Consider the following 14,416-nt stretch of genomic DNA (forward strand, 5'->3'; position numbering starts at 1 on the left):
CCCGAGGACTGGCTATTTCATTTCCTTTTTCTTTTGTTGCCTGTGCAGTTGGTGGCCTTGGTGTCAGGTAGGAATGGGGCAGCCAGGAAGGAGGGCCACGAGCTCACGTCTTCGCACCTGAAACACCGCCCACCCGGTGTGGGCTGCAGGGCCGTGCCACAGGCAGCAAGGCTGGAAGGGACGCCCGTCCCCCAGCTGCGACCGACCTGCCTGCTCGGCCGTCTGCTGCAGGCCCTGGGAGGGGAGGGCGTTGCTTCCGCTGCTTAGAAAGTTTCTGTGGGTTTTCTTCCCCCAGGGAATGGGTTTCAGCAAATGATTCACTGGGAAAACGGAGTCAGAAGCGCAGGTGTTTCCAGGGCCCACGCCGTGGGCCCTTCCACGCGCCGCATCGCTCTACTCGTTGGCTCAGCAGGCCCCGAGCACCTCGCATGCGCAGGCGGGACCCGCGGCGGGGGGCCCATTGGGGGCCACCTCGGTGACGTTGCGCGGCTCTTCATTCGGGTGCCAGAGCCCGTCTGGACTGCGCATCCTGAGGCTTTCCCGTTCTTGGGCTACTTTTTCTCTTGCCGCTTGTTTATTGTAGAAGGCAGAGACCCTCGCCCTGATGTTTCAGCTCTTCCCTGTCCCTAAAGCCCGACGTCCCAGCGCAGGCCCTTGTTTGAAACCCACGCCCCCTTTCTCCACAGGCGCTCCTGCAGAACTCGAGCGGCGGCCCAGGGACACTGGTAGCATGCGATGCCCTTCAACATGGAGGAGGGCGCTCAGAGCCGGGGGCTGCCGCTTGGGGCCGCGGGTGTTACTGGGTTCACCGGCGAGAGAGAGAGAGAGAGAGAGACAGACAGAGAGACAGAGAGAGAGACAGAGAGAGACATGGGGGCAGGGAGGGACACACTTGTGTTTGACCAGATGCCCCGATGGAAATCCCCATTGACTGAGTGCTGTCTGCAGTCCTTGTTCAGGGACCCGTCCCTAACTTGTCCCTACTTTTCTGGGAGTGGGGGAGACAATTACTGAATCTCCTACCAAGCTGCCTAATGCCAGAGATCCTTTGGGGGAAAATACCCTTGTGGTGGGAATACCAGTAATTTGATGAGACTTAAGGAATGAGTCCTTAAAAGTTTTATTTCTACAGATATTTTTCAACAAATGAACTACTTCTTGACAGAACCGTAATAAATCTAGTTAAGGAGCAATGCGATTAGGACTTTTTATTTCTGTTTTACGTTACTTATTTTTTTAAGCTGTTTCATTCCTAATGTTTAAGCATTTTATTTATAAGAAGCTAAATTAAGCCAGAAAAGAGGACTGTAACCCTCACGCGTGCGGAACGTTAAAAAGCGCCTTCGTTCACAGCAGCAGCAGCAGAGCAGAAGCAGCGTGGACATGAGGCTATTTGAACTCTTTATTTGCCACATTTACAATATTAATAACTGCGTTGCTGCAAGTTGTCACATCAAGTGAAAGATCTTCATTGCAGGCTGTCTTTGGGGGCCGAATTGAGACGGGATGCATGCATTTAATAAATTGTAGTCTCAAGTAGTCATTTTTGTAAATAATTAGTTTCAGTGAAAGAATAAGTTAGCATATTGTATGCATCTAATGTTGAAAATGTACATACAGCAAACTTTGCTATTAATCAACAGTCAAGCATCGCAAGCGGGGTCTCATACATAATGAATTGTGCTTAAGCCTCATGGGTTTCTTGATAGAAAAATAAAAGAAAACACAAGTGTAGTAAGCTTTTGAATAAAATTTAACTAGATTGCTCTGCATCCTGTAATTGTTTTGCAATCATCAGGGACTTGATAATTCATCTATAGTTTTGGGGTGTTTTTATCTTCATCTGTCAAATAGTAGAGATTTTTAATGATATGTTAAAGTGTTGATAAAATACAGTTTTCCTTTTAATAATTTGAACATTTAGGGAGAAAGAAAGTAGGCTTTTTTAAGGCACTCTAGTCTGCCAAGTATACCGTTTAAATTGTCTTTTAAAAATGTTTTATTATTGCTGATGTATTTTTAGGAATCAATTATTTTTAAATAGGAAAATATACCATTCTTATGACACGTGCCTTGTATGGGGAGGAGTTGAAATTTTACAGAAAAACTTCTCTGTGCTTTTGGGAAGTGTTTTACATACAGCAGTAAATTTCCCTGTGGTCTAGTGAGGTTCTGACATCAATTTGCGGCCCCAAATATGAAGGGCTCAGTGAGGGTGTCCATTAAAAACTGAGATCTGATTTAAGCAGCCTACCTGCAACCACCCAGAAGGTGAGTAATGGGGGCCCAGATAAACCTGGAGCTGCCTCCTCCGCCCTTTGCCATCGGCCTCGATGTGGAAGCGACGGGGCCGCTGAGAGGACCAGGACGAGGGGTCGTCCAGGGCCAGGATGGTGAGGCCGGGAGCCGCCACGTCGTGGGGCCGGGGCGGCCTTGCTCGCGGCCGGGACTCGAACCGCCTCCCCGCGGGCGGCCTCTGCACTCGCTGCGGCAGAGGGACAGGGTCCCGCCTTACTCCCCCCACCCCCCGACCCCCGCTCCGTCAGGCGGTCTCCTCCCCTCCTGCAGACGCCTCTTAGAAAACAGCCCGGGCCCACGCAGCAGCCGCGCCTGTGTGGCACTGGCGTCGTGTGCAGACGCGACTCCGCAGCTGCTGTCTCGCACGTGTACTCATTTCTCCCCTTTCCCACCGTGCAGTGCGTCCCGCGCTTGGGGGTGGGGAGGGGACGGCGAGCCCCCCTGTGAGTTAGAATGGCCGCGGAGGACGGGCACAGCACACACGCCCCCCCACCCCCCACCGCACCCTGTGCTCCGCCCGGCCCCACCCTGATGGGCCGTCCCCAGGCCGGCTCCCTGCGCCCAGGGCTCCGCGCGCTCTTCGGGGACACTGCGACTGAATTTGGGCATGGGCACACCGGGCGGTCCCTCCGCTGCTCTGTCCTCCGGTGACTCTAGAACGTTCGAGTCGTGGTGCAGACCCAATCGCACCTTCATGGCAACAGCGTCCCAGCGACTGCAGCCGCAGAGCTGTGGCTGCGTCATCCGCCCCTCAGATGGCCTGTGAGGTCCCCCGTCGTGGCGGGGGGGGGGGGCTGCGGGGGCGCCGGTGAGACTCGGGAGGGCTGCCAACCCCTCTGTGCCGCCGCCGCCTGCCCTGCCCCCGGCTTGGACGGCACACCCCGCACCCATTGCCCACAGGACGCCATACGCGGCATGGGTCCCCCATAAACGTTCGAACAGGGTCCAACCCCAAAACCTGGCTGGAATGCAGGGTTTAACGGCTTTATTCAGACTCTTCATTAAAAAACAAAAAGTTCCTTACTGTTAGCAGGTTGCGTACTTTATTTCTTGCCGTCAGTTCTACCACAAGAAGAAAAATGTCAGCGCTTCAGCAAAATGATGTAATTAGGCGCAGGACACGCCCTGAGAGACAGACAGGGAGATGCTGGAGGTCTGGCAGGTTGGACGTAACCGTGTGTTCCCCAGCGGCGGTGACCCAGAGGACCCACGTGACCTGTGTGAGGTTAGCTGACCTCTGGGGCAGTTCGACGCTTCAGCGGAGACACGCGAGCCGTGAGGCTGGGCGTTCTCCCCTCCGTCGTGGGGCCTCCCACCCCGCCGCGGCCCACAGCCCAAGAAGGCGCGTCTGCTCCGCGGGCTTCGCCGGCTCATTCCTCCTGCCAGCCCGGGACGGGACGGGCCAGGCCGGGCCAGGGCTGCCTCTCGGGTCGCGGCTCCGAGGGAGCTTCCCATGGGCTTTCCGACACACGGACGCTCCAGAAGCGGCCACTGCAGGCAGTGCGCTGCGCTCCTGCTTCTCCTCGCGGAGTCCCTGCAGTTTCCCGAAGAAGCCCTCAAACCAAGCCGCGCACACGCGGCCCCACATCACTCTGCAGAGGCACCCTGCACGCTGCCATCATGAGGCAAAAGGCTCGGCCGAGCCGGCTCCTCCTCCTGCCACTAGCTAGGAAATGGCAGAGGGCCCGCATCCCAACGTGGGCCTCAGGGACAGGCGCTGGCTCCGTGTCCCCCTCCCTGTGCAGTCCCGCGGACGGAGTTGCTACGCAGCTCCATATGCATCGCCGGCGCTCGGGCTGCGTGCGTGGTGGTGCCCTGTGCCCCGGTCGCTGGGCACTTCCCTGGACACAGTCGAGCCAGCCGCGGCGTTCGCACGCCGTGGCAGGCGAGTTTGTTGGACACGGGACGTAAAGGGGTGTGGGCCACGGAGCCAGTGACGGCCGGGCTTCCACGCTGTCGGGGAGGGAGCCGAACCGAGGGCCTCTGCGATGAGAGGGGCCGGCAGCGACGCCCGGACACAGTCACGCCGGGCGCTCGGGGACGAGCCGGGCAAGGTTGGAGGAGAGGGCAGGGCAGAGAATAAATTCCGTTTTATTGTAGAAATGGAAATTTGTGTCATGGCTTTAAAAATCTGCTTTTATGTGTGTGTTTAATGCCATTCATTTTAAATGTAGTATCATAAATCCTGGCTTCAGAATCAAAGCGCTTTAATTACATTTCACCCATGAATAGTCATCTAACGCCAAAGAGAAAGAGTTAAAAAGGAGAACCACAGAGTAAATCAGAGGTTGAGATCTTTAGCACAAGCATAAAAAATCAATTTAAGATGAATTTTACTACTATAAAAATTCTTCAAATATCCTTTTAAGGGTGGGAAATGCTAGGAAACACAGCTCACATTTCATTCCCTGAGCAGCAGAGGACGCAGCCACAGCCTGGGCAGTGCCCTGGGGTGCCTGCGCGTCCGTCCCCCGGGTCACGGGGGACGTCTGAGTAAGGAGACGTGACTCGAAGCAGAGGAGGGGGCCGGGAGGCACAGCAGCCCCTGCCTCTCGGACGGAGGTGCCTGTCTCCCGTCCTGCCCGCCCCTCCCCCGAGGAACCCTGACTGTGTGTGTGTGTGTGACGGGACCGTAGACCCCGCAGGCCCTGGAGGCCAGGCCGACCGCGGCCTGGGAGGTGCGCCTTCTGGGCCTTCCTAGCCCGGCCCCTGGCCACTTGGTTCTGCAGGCGGTGCCGGGCCGTGGAGGCCCCTGTCCCTCTCTCGCCACCTCAGGTGGTGAGTGCCCCACAGGCTGGCGGCGGTGACACCGGAGCATTGGCTCTGTTCACCTCCCCGGGCCGGGCCACTCGGGCCGGCGACGGTGGCCGCTCGGCGAGGGCCGCTCGGCGAGGGCAGGCAGGGCACGGTGAGAGGCAGCCTGTAGGTCGGCGCCGCCCGCCTGGCCTCGGGACACCGGGAAGGGCGGTGTGACGCTTCAGGGGGAGCTGCTCGTGCCTGCGTTCTGGTGGCTTCTCCCCCTCCCCCGAGAAGCCTCGGGGGCTGCGGTATCCGGAGGGGACGGGAGAAACTCTGCCCCCAGCACTGCAGAGTCCAGGGACGCGCACCAGGTGTCCAGGGCCCAGCAAGGCAGCGGAGGGGGGCCACCAGGGGAGGGCAGACCTGGTTCCTCGGCCAGCGGCGCGCACGTGCAGGGAGTCAGCCCCCGCCGAGGGGCCGGCTCCACGAGGAGTGGCTGCAAGGCCCACGGGCAGAAGAGTCACCGCCCTGCTGGACAAAACAAAACCATCCCCAGTGCGTCTAAAACACCCTGGCTTAAACTTCAGGAGGTAGAAGGGAGACTAGCAACCATAATGAACACTAAGACTGGGAAAACGAGCAAATAGAAAACCTGCATGAAAGTCCCAGTACTGCAGCCAAAGTCACCAACCTCCGGGAGAACCCACACCCGAACTGGACGCTGCCCAGCCCGGGGAGTAGCAGAACGAGAGGGGCCTGGGGGAACCTGGACGGGCGTGAAGCGAGGGGGCACCCGGGCATGCTGCTCCGGGGCGGGGGACGCAGGAGGCAGTGCCAGGGTCGCTTTAACACGGGGTTTCCGGAAAGAGGCTTTGGTAACGCGCTCTCAGAGACTTGACAGATGCCAGTGGATGCAAACACGCCCCTGCCCGTCCTGCGGGGGGCGGCCATGCCGCCTTGCCAGCCAGCTCTGCCACGGCGGCTGCTGGCTGGGCAGCAGGTGTTCAGGGCCCCAGGCAGGAGCGCGCGGACCTGGCGCCCCTTCTGAGGAATCACCCCTTGTCGTCATCAAAGATGTCATGTTTCTTTATTAAAAACACCCTCACCTGAGGAAATACTAATTGGTCTTAGAGAGGCAGGAAGTGAGAGCGGGGACGAACCCACAGCCGAGCTGGGCGCCCTGACCGCCGGCTGTAGGGACAGCTCTCTGCCCAGCCGAGCTGCCCCAGTGGGGCAGCGTGCCACGTCTTTTAAAGCCGAGGGGGACGTGCGGGTGGAACACTCCCGGGCGTGTCTCGTGCCAGCCTCTGCCCGCCCCGCGCCCGCTGCCACCTGCCGACCCCAGGCCCCCACGCGCCCCCACGCGCGCGCGCTTTCTGGTTGCTTCCAGGCCTGCGGGCTGTGGCCTGCAGCTCACTGATCAAGCTCCTGTCTGTCGTCACTTCCGCAGCCCCACGGAGGCCCCCGCCGCTGAGCCGCCCGGCAGCCCGACAGGACCGGCGGAGCCCCTGACGCAGTGCGCGGCCTGGCTGGGCGCCTACTTCGAGCAGCCCGCGGCCCTCCCGGACCTCCCCGTGCCGGCCCTGCACCACCCCGTCTTCCTGCAAGGTCAGTGACACCGCTGCCCGGCACCCCCTCTGGGACCCTGTTTCGCGTCACCGCGCTTTACTGACTGAACCGGCCGGGTGTTTTCCCGTCACCTAAACAGACGGCACACGGCCCCACCGAGGGGACGAGAGTGAGCCACCCGCACGGTGCCGAACGGCTGTGTTGGTTTTGGCACACAGCCGCCTCAGCCTTGGCAAAGGCGGTGCGAACGGCGCAGGGGGACCGACGCGGGCCCTCGCTGGCGGAAGGGTTACGTGGGTCACAGCCGGACAGCAGTCGTTCTGCGCGCCCCCAGCGCAGGCCTGCACGCGGACGGCGGGCCCCCGCCCTGCACCTGACGCCGGCCCCCGCCCCCGCCCCACCCCTGCCCAGGTAGAAGCAGCACTGCCTCTCAGACGAGGCTCCAGCCGAGCTGCTCGGACGCCCCAAAGCGAGACGCTCTGTGCCCCGGGAGGAGTTGGGAACTGTCGCCTCGCTGGGGGGTGGCGGAGGCACGTGACGTCTGCCATGACCTGAGAACACGTTCCCAGGCGTTGCTTTCTAAGGTTTTGTTTGGGTTCTTCTTTATGCAGCTGAAACAATTGTAGACGCGCACTGGAGGCTTATTTGCATAGTGATTTTTATAGCTGTTTTGCTATAAGTGAGCTTTTATATACGGATATAGATATGAATGCATGCGTACACGTACTTAAAGAAGTCACCCAGAAACGTTAGGCGAGGTAAGTTTAAAGCAATCTTGAACTTGAAAGTGGAATTTACTAGTATTAAGTCAGTTTACTAGTATTCTAATTGTTGCTCTGATTTTCAGCAAAGACAAACTTGCAAACGGAGCAGAGTTTTGGGGGTGGCAGGAGGGAAACTCCGGAGACATGGAGCCCGCGCCGGAGCCTGAGTAACCGCGGGTGGAGGGGCCCGGCCGGTTTTGCACAACTGAACGGAAGCTGCGACACCGTGACAGGCGTGTCTGTCGGCCCCTGGTGTCATCCAGGACTGTCCCAGAAGGTCTCTTTCAGCGGGGGCTGCTGCAGAGATGCTGAAAGTGGGGTCTCTGGCTTGGGGCAGGGGCTGGGTGGCACTCCACGCGTGTCCACAGCCCGCTGTTGGCCGCAGGGGGCGCCCCCGGGGGCTGGGTCCCCTGCAGCTGCTCGGCTGCCGCCCCGCCCACCTCCGCGCCCACCCCCAGCGCCCGCCCCACTGACCCCACTGACCTCTGCGCCCCAGCACCTGGTGCCCAGGCCTTGCATCCTGGCTGGCTGAGGGCGTGGGTGGCAGTACTGGGTGCCCCTCCTATGTGCCAGGGACCGGGCGGGGTTGGGCTGTGCGTCCGAGGGCCCCGGAGACGCCTTCGGGAACCTGGGAGCCGTGCCCACTCCTCTCCGCTGTCACCACTGTGTCACTTCCTGCGCTGCCAGCAGGAGCGTGGAAAACTGTCCAGCCAGCTCTCCTTCTGTCAAGTCTGTTGAAGAAGGAAGCAAACATTTAAGGTCTTGAAACGTTCAGAACAGAAAAATCACAAAACCAGGGCTGACGTCCTGTGTAATCTAAGAGGGTGGAGCAGACAGGGAGCCTGTCACATCTGAAGTCTTGTCCTCAGCTCCTGAGGAGCGTTGGCACCGGCCCCTCTCACGCCGTGTCCCCGGCTCTGGGCCTGCACCAGGCCAGCAGGTCGTGGCCATGGTCGGCCACCCACTCTCCCCAGAAGCCCATCCCCTGTTGGCCAAGCCTTGCTGGTGGGGACTTCTGAGTGGGTTGCGGTCCCCTCCAGCCTACTTTGGGGAGGGGGCAGCGTCTGGCACCCGCCTGCCGCAGCGAATGGCTGCGGCCCAGGGTTTCCCACGCCGCGGCACGTGCAGCCAGCGCTCCGTCGGCTCCGTCTTTCCCGGGCAGGGCCCAGGTGCGGGGATTTTATGGGTTTTGTGGGGAGGTGGGGCGCGGCTGGAATGCGGTGGCCAACGTGGAGTTAACAGCCCTGGTCCAGCTGTGCGCCCCCTTTGTGTCCAGCAGTGGGGGGCTCGCTGTCCTGCTGTGTGTCTAGGAGCCAGCGACGCGGGGGGTTGGGGGGGCCGGGCAGGGCCCACCAGCACATCCTCGGACAGCCTCCGGGCCTGGAAGCCGTGGGTTCGCACAAAGAAGCGAGCCTTCCGTGCAGACGTGGGGGACGGGTCCCTCTGAGGCGCGGCACACGTTTCTGTGACGAGGGTCTTCGGCAGAGTGTGCGCGCTGTAATGCCTGAGCGTGGCGAGCGAGCTTTTGCGTGTTGCTTTTTCCTCATCCTGGCCAGGAAGGCTCGGGACCAGGCCTCCCCCGCCGGCCCGCAGCCATCTGCCACCTGGGCGCCTCCCGAGCGCATGCCCGGCCACCTCTCCCTCGCAGGTCCCCCGTAGGGTCCTCTGTGAGGCGAGCACCCGGGGAACCCCGGGTTCCGTTTTGAAGGTGCCGCCATGCTGCGGGCGAAGGGGGACCATCTGAAGCTGCTGTTGGTGAGGATGCATCCGACACTGGGGTTTCATGGGGCTCACCTCCTCCTCTTAGAGAGTTTCCAGAGTTAGCGTGTAACAAGCCGCTCACCCGGGGACGTCGCACAGGCCCCTCGGCTGCCCCGCCGAGCAGAAGCCCAGGAGCACCGACCGTCTCAGCTGCTGTCCCTGGGGCCGGGCGGGCGGGGTCCCCTGGAGGACCAGCTCCTGGGAGCGGGAGCGGCCGCTGAGGAGGTGTCACCGCGGCGAGCCGAGGGGCGAGATGGAGTCCCCCCAGGAGGTGGTTTTGGTAGTAGGGCATTTCTTTTAAAAAAAAAAATTTCTTTCTGTGTTTTGGGTTTTGATTTTTGTTTTCCATAACCTGGTCTGTTAGAAGCGGCACCAGGATCGCGTTTCCCAGCCGCCCCGCGATGGAGCGGCTGCCTCGTGGCACAGGCAGGCTTTTCGGGGGGGTCAAGTCCTTCCCCGGAAACCTCTTTCAAAGGTCAGTTTTGTTTATTTTGAATTCATTTTTCTCCAAGAAATAGTTATTCAATGAAGCTCTTATTCTTGAAATAAATCTTTATTTAATATTTCTTCATAATGAAAATATCATTTAAATCTCTTCTCTGTTAACACTGCCGAACACTTCATAGTTATTCATAAAAAAAAAAAAACAACAAAAAACAAAAAACCCAGCTTCTTTGTATAACATGCATCTAAAGTAACCTAAGAGGTGAGTGGCAAATGCAGCCTAATCATAAAAGTAGCGCTCTGCCAAAAGCAGCATTTCACAGCGAAGGGAAGGCCGAGGAGCAGGCCTCCGCGGCGGCGTCGGCTTTCAGGCTCAGGGCGGGTGCAGACACTTCCCTTTTGTTCTCAGGCCCCTGCCCGCCGGCCCCTCCTCGCTGTGTGGCTGCACGGCCGCCGTGGCTGGTGGCTGGGGAGGCAGACGGCTGCTCGCTCGCCCTGGGCTGTCCCACCTCCCCGGCCAGCCTGGGGCGGGGGGGTCCCCAGCACCCTCCGAGCCCCTCGCAGGGGGCCCCAGGCAGGCGCGCGGCGGGGGCGAGGGACCCCAGCTCCTCAGCCGTCCCTCCTGTCCCTTACAGGACAGTTTTCAACAGATGAGGTCTGAGTGTTCTTTGTTGGGCCGTGGCAGTGTTCCCTTGTAAACGGAGTGTTTGACCTTGACTGTTGCCTGCTCACAGCTCTGGGCTGGTCACTGTGAAGCCGGTCGCATGAGGGTGGCCCAATCTGCACTTTCCGAACCTGCTGGCTGAGCCTCAGCATCGCGCGGCTTCCGGCCTAGAGCCTCAGGAGGCGCCCCGTGTCTGCGTGGCTCTGCGAGTCCCTCTCCGCAGGCCCCTCCCGGGAGCCCCTGCTTCAAGGATGTCCAGGAAGGGCCCTGTTGGGGACTCGGCTCACCCCACGCCGAGGGGATAGTGGCCTGCGGGCAGGAACCGTGGCCCTCCTTGGGCCTGCCCTTCAAAATTAGAAACGCAGCTGGCAGAGCCGAGCGGGGGTGGGGGGGACCCATCCAGCCCACCTGGGCCGGCTCCTCTGTCCCCAGCTGTCGCTCACGCCCAGGGAACAGCCAAGCCCGGCCGGACAAGGCGCAGTCTCCTGGGCGGAGCCCCTGCGGTCCCGTCAGGAGCCCGGGAGCCCGGCAGAGCCTGTCACGTGGCTGCGAAAGCCACGCGCCCGCCCTAGGTCCTCGCTGGGGCTCGTCTGCAGTCTCTGGAGGCGCTTTCAGGCCGCGCGGGGTATTTTCCCGGAGCTAAGAGATCACCAATTTCAAGAGAGGAGAGTAGTTACAAGAGGAGGCGCTTGTGCTGGGTTGCCATCCCTGGTCCCCGTGTGTGTCCCATGAGGAAGTAAGGACTGTCCACCCGGCTGAGGTCTTACCTGGGGGGCTGGAGGGTGGCACCCTTCCATGCCCAGGGAGTGACCAGACACAAGCTAATGACACTGTGCCTAAATTAAGTGGAGACAAAGCAGCTGCGGAAATGCTTCCTTCAACGCCGGGGCTGCTGTGCGGGTTTTGGGAACAGCAAACAGGAGGATGGGGGTCCAGGGCCTGCGGAGGCTGGAGCTGCGCGAGGCGATGCTGAGGAGACCGGGTGGCGAGCCGGAGAGCGGCGGCAGGCCAGGCAGCGCGAGGCGCTGGGGGCGCTCGGGCGTCTGGAGGCAGGGCAGGAGCCACCGGCGCCTGGGTCAGGGACGGCAGAACCCCGCGAGGGAAGGCAGGTGGGGACGCCCGGGAACAAAAGGAGGGCCGGCGTCGCCGGAAGCGAACAGTGCTGTACGGGGAGGTAGGGCGAGCCCGGCAGGTAACTGAGGTGGCAGCGAGCAGGCAGCCGTCCTCATCGGGGACATGCTGAAACTGAGCCCCTCCCAGGTACCGGGACCAGAAGCCCAGGCCCAGGCCCAGGCCACTGGCCTGGGCAGAGCCCCCTGGAGGGGGACGCTGCTTCCTGCAGACGGTCAGCCCTGGCCCTTGTCCCTGTCCCAGAGGAGAGGTGCCCCCGTGGTGGCCTCGCACCCCTCTCCTGCCTGCCTGGTCCCTGCCCACACTTGACTCTCTGGCCCCTCTGGCCCTTCCGTGGCTCCCCGGGCTCGGTCACAGAGCTGTGCGTCCTGGGTGGGGAGCCGTCTGAGCAGAGACATCGGGTCCGCGGGGCCCTGGCTCTCGTCCGCGCCGTGGCTGCGGTCCTTCTGGCTCAGGCCTCGCGGATGCCAGGCCGGTCGGAAACGGTCGGCGCGCTGAGCTGTCCTCTCTCCAGCCTGACTGGTAACTGCGCTGTGGCACGTTGGCACGTTGGCACGTTGGCGAGTTTCCCGGGCCAAAGGGCCGGAGCACGACTGAGTCATTGTTTCGCGGCTTGCCCCGCAGCCCCCCGCCTGGCCACTGTCATTAGCGCTTGTTTATTCTGTGCCGCGCAGCCACCTCTTGGATGAGGAGAGAGTTTTTAACGTTTCAGCTGTGATTCATGCAAGCACACAGCTTTTTCAAGTTATTCTTTTCTCAGCCCTCTCACCTGGGGGATGTAAGTAGCAGAATGTTCTAGAAAGCTTGTTTATGCTGTTAGGCCTACAATTTCTATAGTTCTTACTCCTCCTCCCAAAACTCATTCCCATCTTAGGTGAATACGGACACATACGTTCATCTGTATGTGTATGCACACACACACCCTATTCTGAGAATTATTTTCCAAAGGAATTTACTTAAACGGACCCGGCTCTTACGGGCGCGTTGCTAGGCGCCTCACCCTACACGCAGGTCAGGTGCTTAGCGGTGAGTTTTGTTTGGGCTCACAGTCGTGCGTGTTGAGGGGGAGTTTCGCCGCTGGAATCAAGGTCCAAGCCTGTCAAGGTCCAAGGTCTGCCTGGTCGGAGCTCAGCCGGCAGCCGGGCGAGAAGGTGGGACAGCCGGTGTGGGGTCCATGGATGTGGCTGGGAAAGACGAAGCCAGACCGGCGGCCGCACATCAGCACCTGTGCGGTCAGGCCCCGGGGGTGGCCTCAGCCAGCGCGACCCGGGGGAGGGTGTCAGCAACGCCTGCCGGGACCTGCGGAGGGTGACCAGGCACCCTGGGCCGGAAACGTGGTTTTCTTTGAAATAGGCGGACGGATGCGGCTCTAGATTCTTCTGAAGACCCGGGAGCCGCACGGTGGACAAGAGGCTGCTTCGGATTCCGGGTCAGACCTGTCTCCACAGGCCTGACGTGCGCCCCCGTGCTGGGGTTGCGGGATGGCTCCTGACTAGCCCTGTGACCCGCCCTGTCCCGCACACTTCCCTGGGGCGTGGCCATTGGAAACGCCTCCTCCCGGAGGAGGGTCTGGGCTAGCGCGGTGGGGGGTTGCGGGGAGGGCCAGCCTCGAGCCCTCTGACGAAGCCCTCACTGCCAAGGCCTCCTGGGAGGCCCAGTTCGGTGAAAGTTTCATCCGAAATCTAAGAGCTGGTCCGATCCTATGTGCCCTGGGGCTTCCATGAATCAGGCGGAATAAACAAACAAGCAAACAAACTTGAGGATGCCTTCATTCAAGGCAACCAGGTCCCACATGCCAGTTGACCAGGCTCGGGAGGCTCCACAAAGACGTGGAGGAGGAGTCGCTTCCCAGCCTTGTAGGACAAAATGGGCGTCTGTTACGGACAAACAGTACTCACAGTTGGCGGAAGTATATTCACATCAAATGTAACGGCTGACACTGGCGCGGTAATTGAGCAGCACACCGATGTAGCTGTCCGCTGACTGCAAAAGTCGCCGTCGCCACGCGCGCACGGCAGCACGGCCCTCTGCCGGGTCTGCGTCTCGGACGCGGGTTCGCGCCGCCTCGGGGCGGGAGCCGGGGGCGTCTGCCCCCCGGGGGAGTGGAACCTGCATCGTCCCTTCAATCGTTCTCACTCAAAATGGGCTTTGAAAAATAGGGATTGTGTATCAGGCCTGTACATTAAAGGGAAAACAAACTTTTCACTTCAATATGCTTTGAAAATTTTTATTCCCCCTGTAGTCATTAGACAAGCTTGCCTGCTTCCAAAGAGAACGCTTAATATTTTTGTTGTCATAAAGCGTTGCGTGCTCACATTTTACAGGCATTGCTAATGCATTTTGATATCATCCTCGCAGAAACAAATAGAATTCTCTCTACTCCCTGGGTTTACAGAGAAAATATTTTAGTAAAAATTACATGGAATTGGACTCAAGTTTTTCAATGCCAAATATGTAAATATCGATATAAAATTAATTGTAATAATGCTGTGGAACTATTTGTAGGAGCTAGACGTGTCAAAACTATCCCTTAATTGACATGCTTTCTCACACAATTTTCACCTGCAACCCTACGTCCAGACTGGCTCGGAATATAGGATGTGCAAGCACGCGTCCCCGTTCCAGGTCAGGCCTCGCCTGCTGGGGTGGAGGGGTCGCGCACTTACCTGAAGGAGGCGTGAGGCCGTGGGGCGCTTGCGGGCTGCCTGGGCCGAGGCCCCTGGACGGAGCCCACCTCCTGGACTCAGCCCGGGAGGGCAGGGCAGCGAGGTACCTCCGACGGGGCAGATGGAGCGTGAAGTGGGGGAAGAGAAACCTTTGTAACCCTTGAGCGCGTCTCTCCGTCAGGTGAGTTTAAGTTTGGCTGTTTGCTGCCTCCCAGATTCCGAGGGGAACGTCGCTGACGCTGCGGGGGCCATGGTCCCGATGGGCGCCGCCCCTCTTCCAGGAGCACTGCCCTTCCTCGGGGCACAGAGGGCCCCCGCGGACGGAGGAGGACCGCCCCCGGGCCCTGTGCGTGCGAGCCTCACCCGCGGCGCTCCCAGCC

The 14,416-nt window shown here is 60.2% G+C and overlaps 1 protein-coding gene across 1 annotated transcript in view; it reads left to right on the top strand.

Annotated features, from left to right (window-relative positions):
- MGMT (O-6-methylguanine-DNA methyltransferase) overlaps window positions 1-14,416 on the top strand; it is a 137,923-nt gene that overhangs the window by 104,271 nt on the left and 19,236 nt on the right. The window contains exon 2 of the mRNA XM_054581700.1: window positions 6,488-6,645. Coding sequence (XP_054437675.1) covers window positions 6,488-6,645 — 158 coding nt within the window. The remainder of the gene's footprint in view (window positions 1-6,487; window positions 6,646-14,416) is intronic.

This window comes from Pteronotus mesoamericanus, unplaced genomic scaffold (genome assembly GCF_021234165.1).
Source record: "Pteronotus mesoamericanus isolate MK-2021 breed Mesoamerican mustached bat unplaced genomic scaffold, CSHL_Meso_final contig_657, whole genome shotgun sequence".
Taxonomy (NCBI): domain Eukaryota; kingdom Metazoa; phylum Chordata; class Mammalia; order Chiroptera; family Mormoopidae; genus Pteronotus; species Pteronotus mesoamericanus.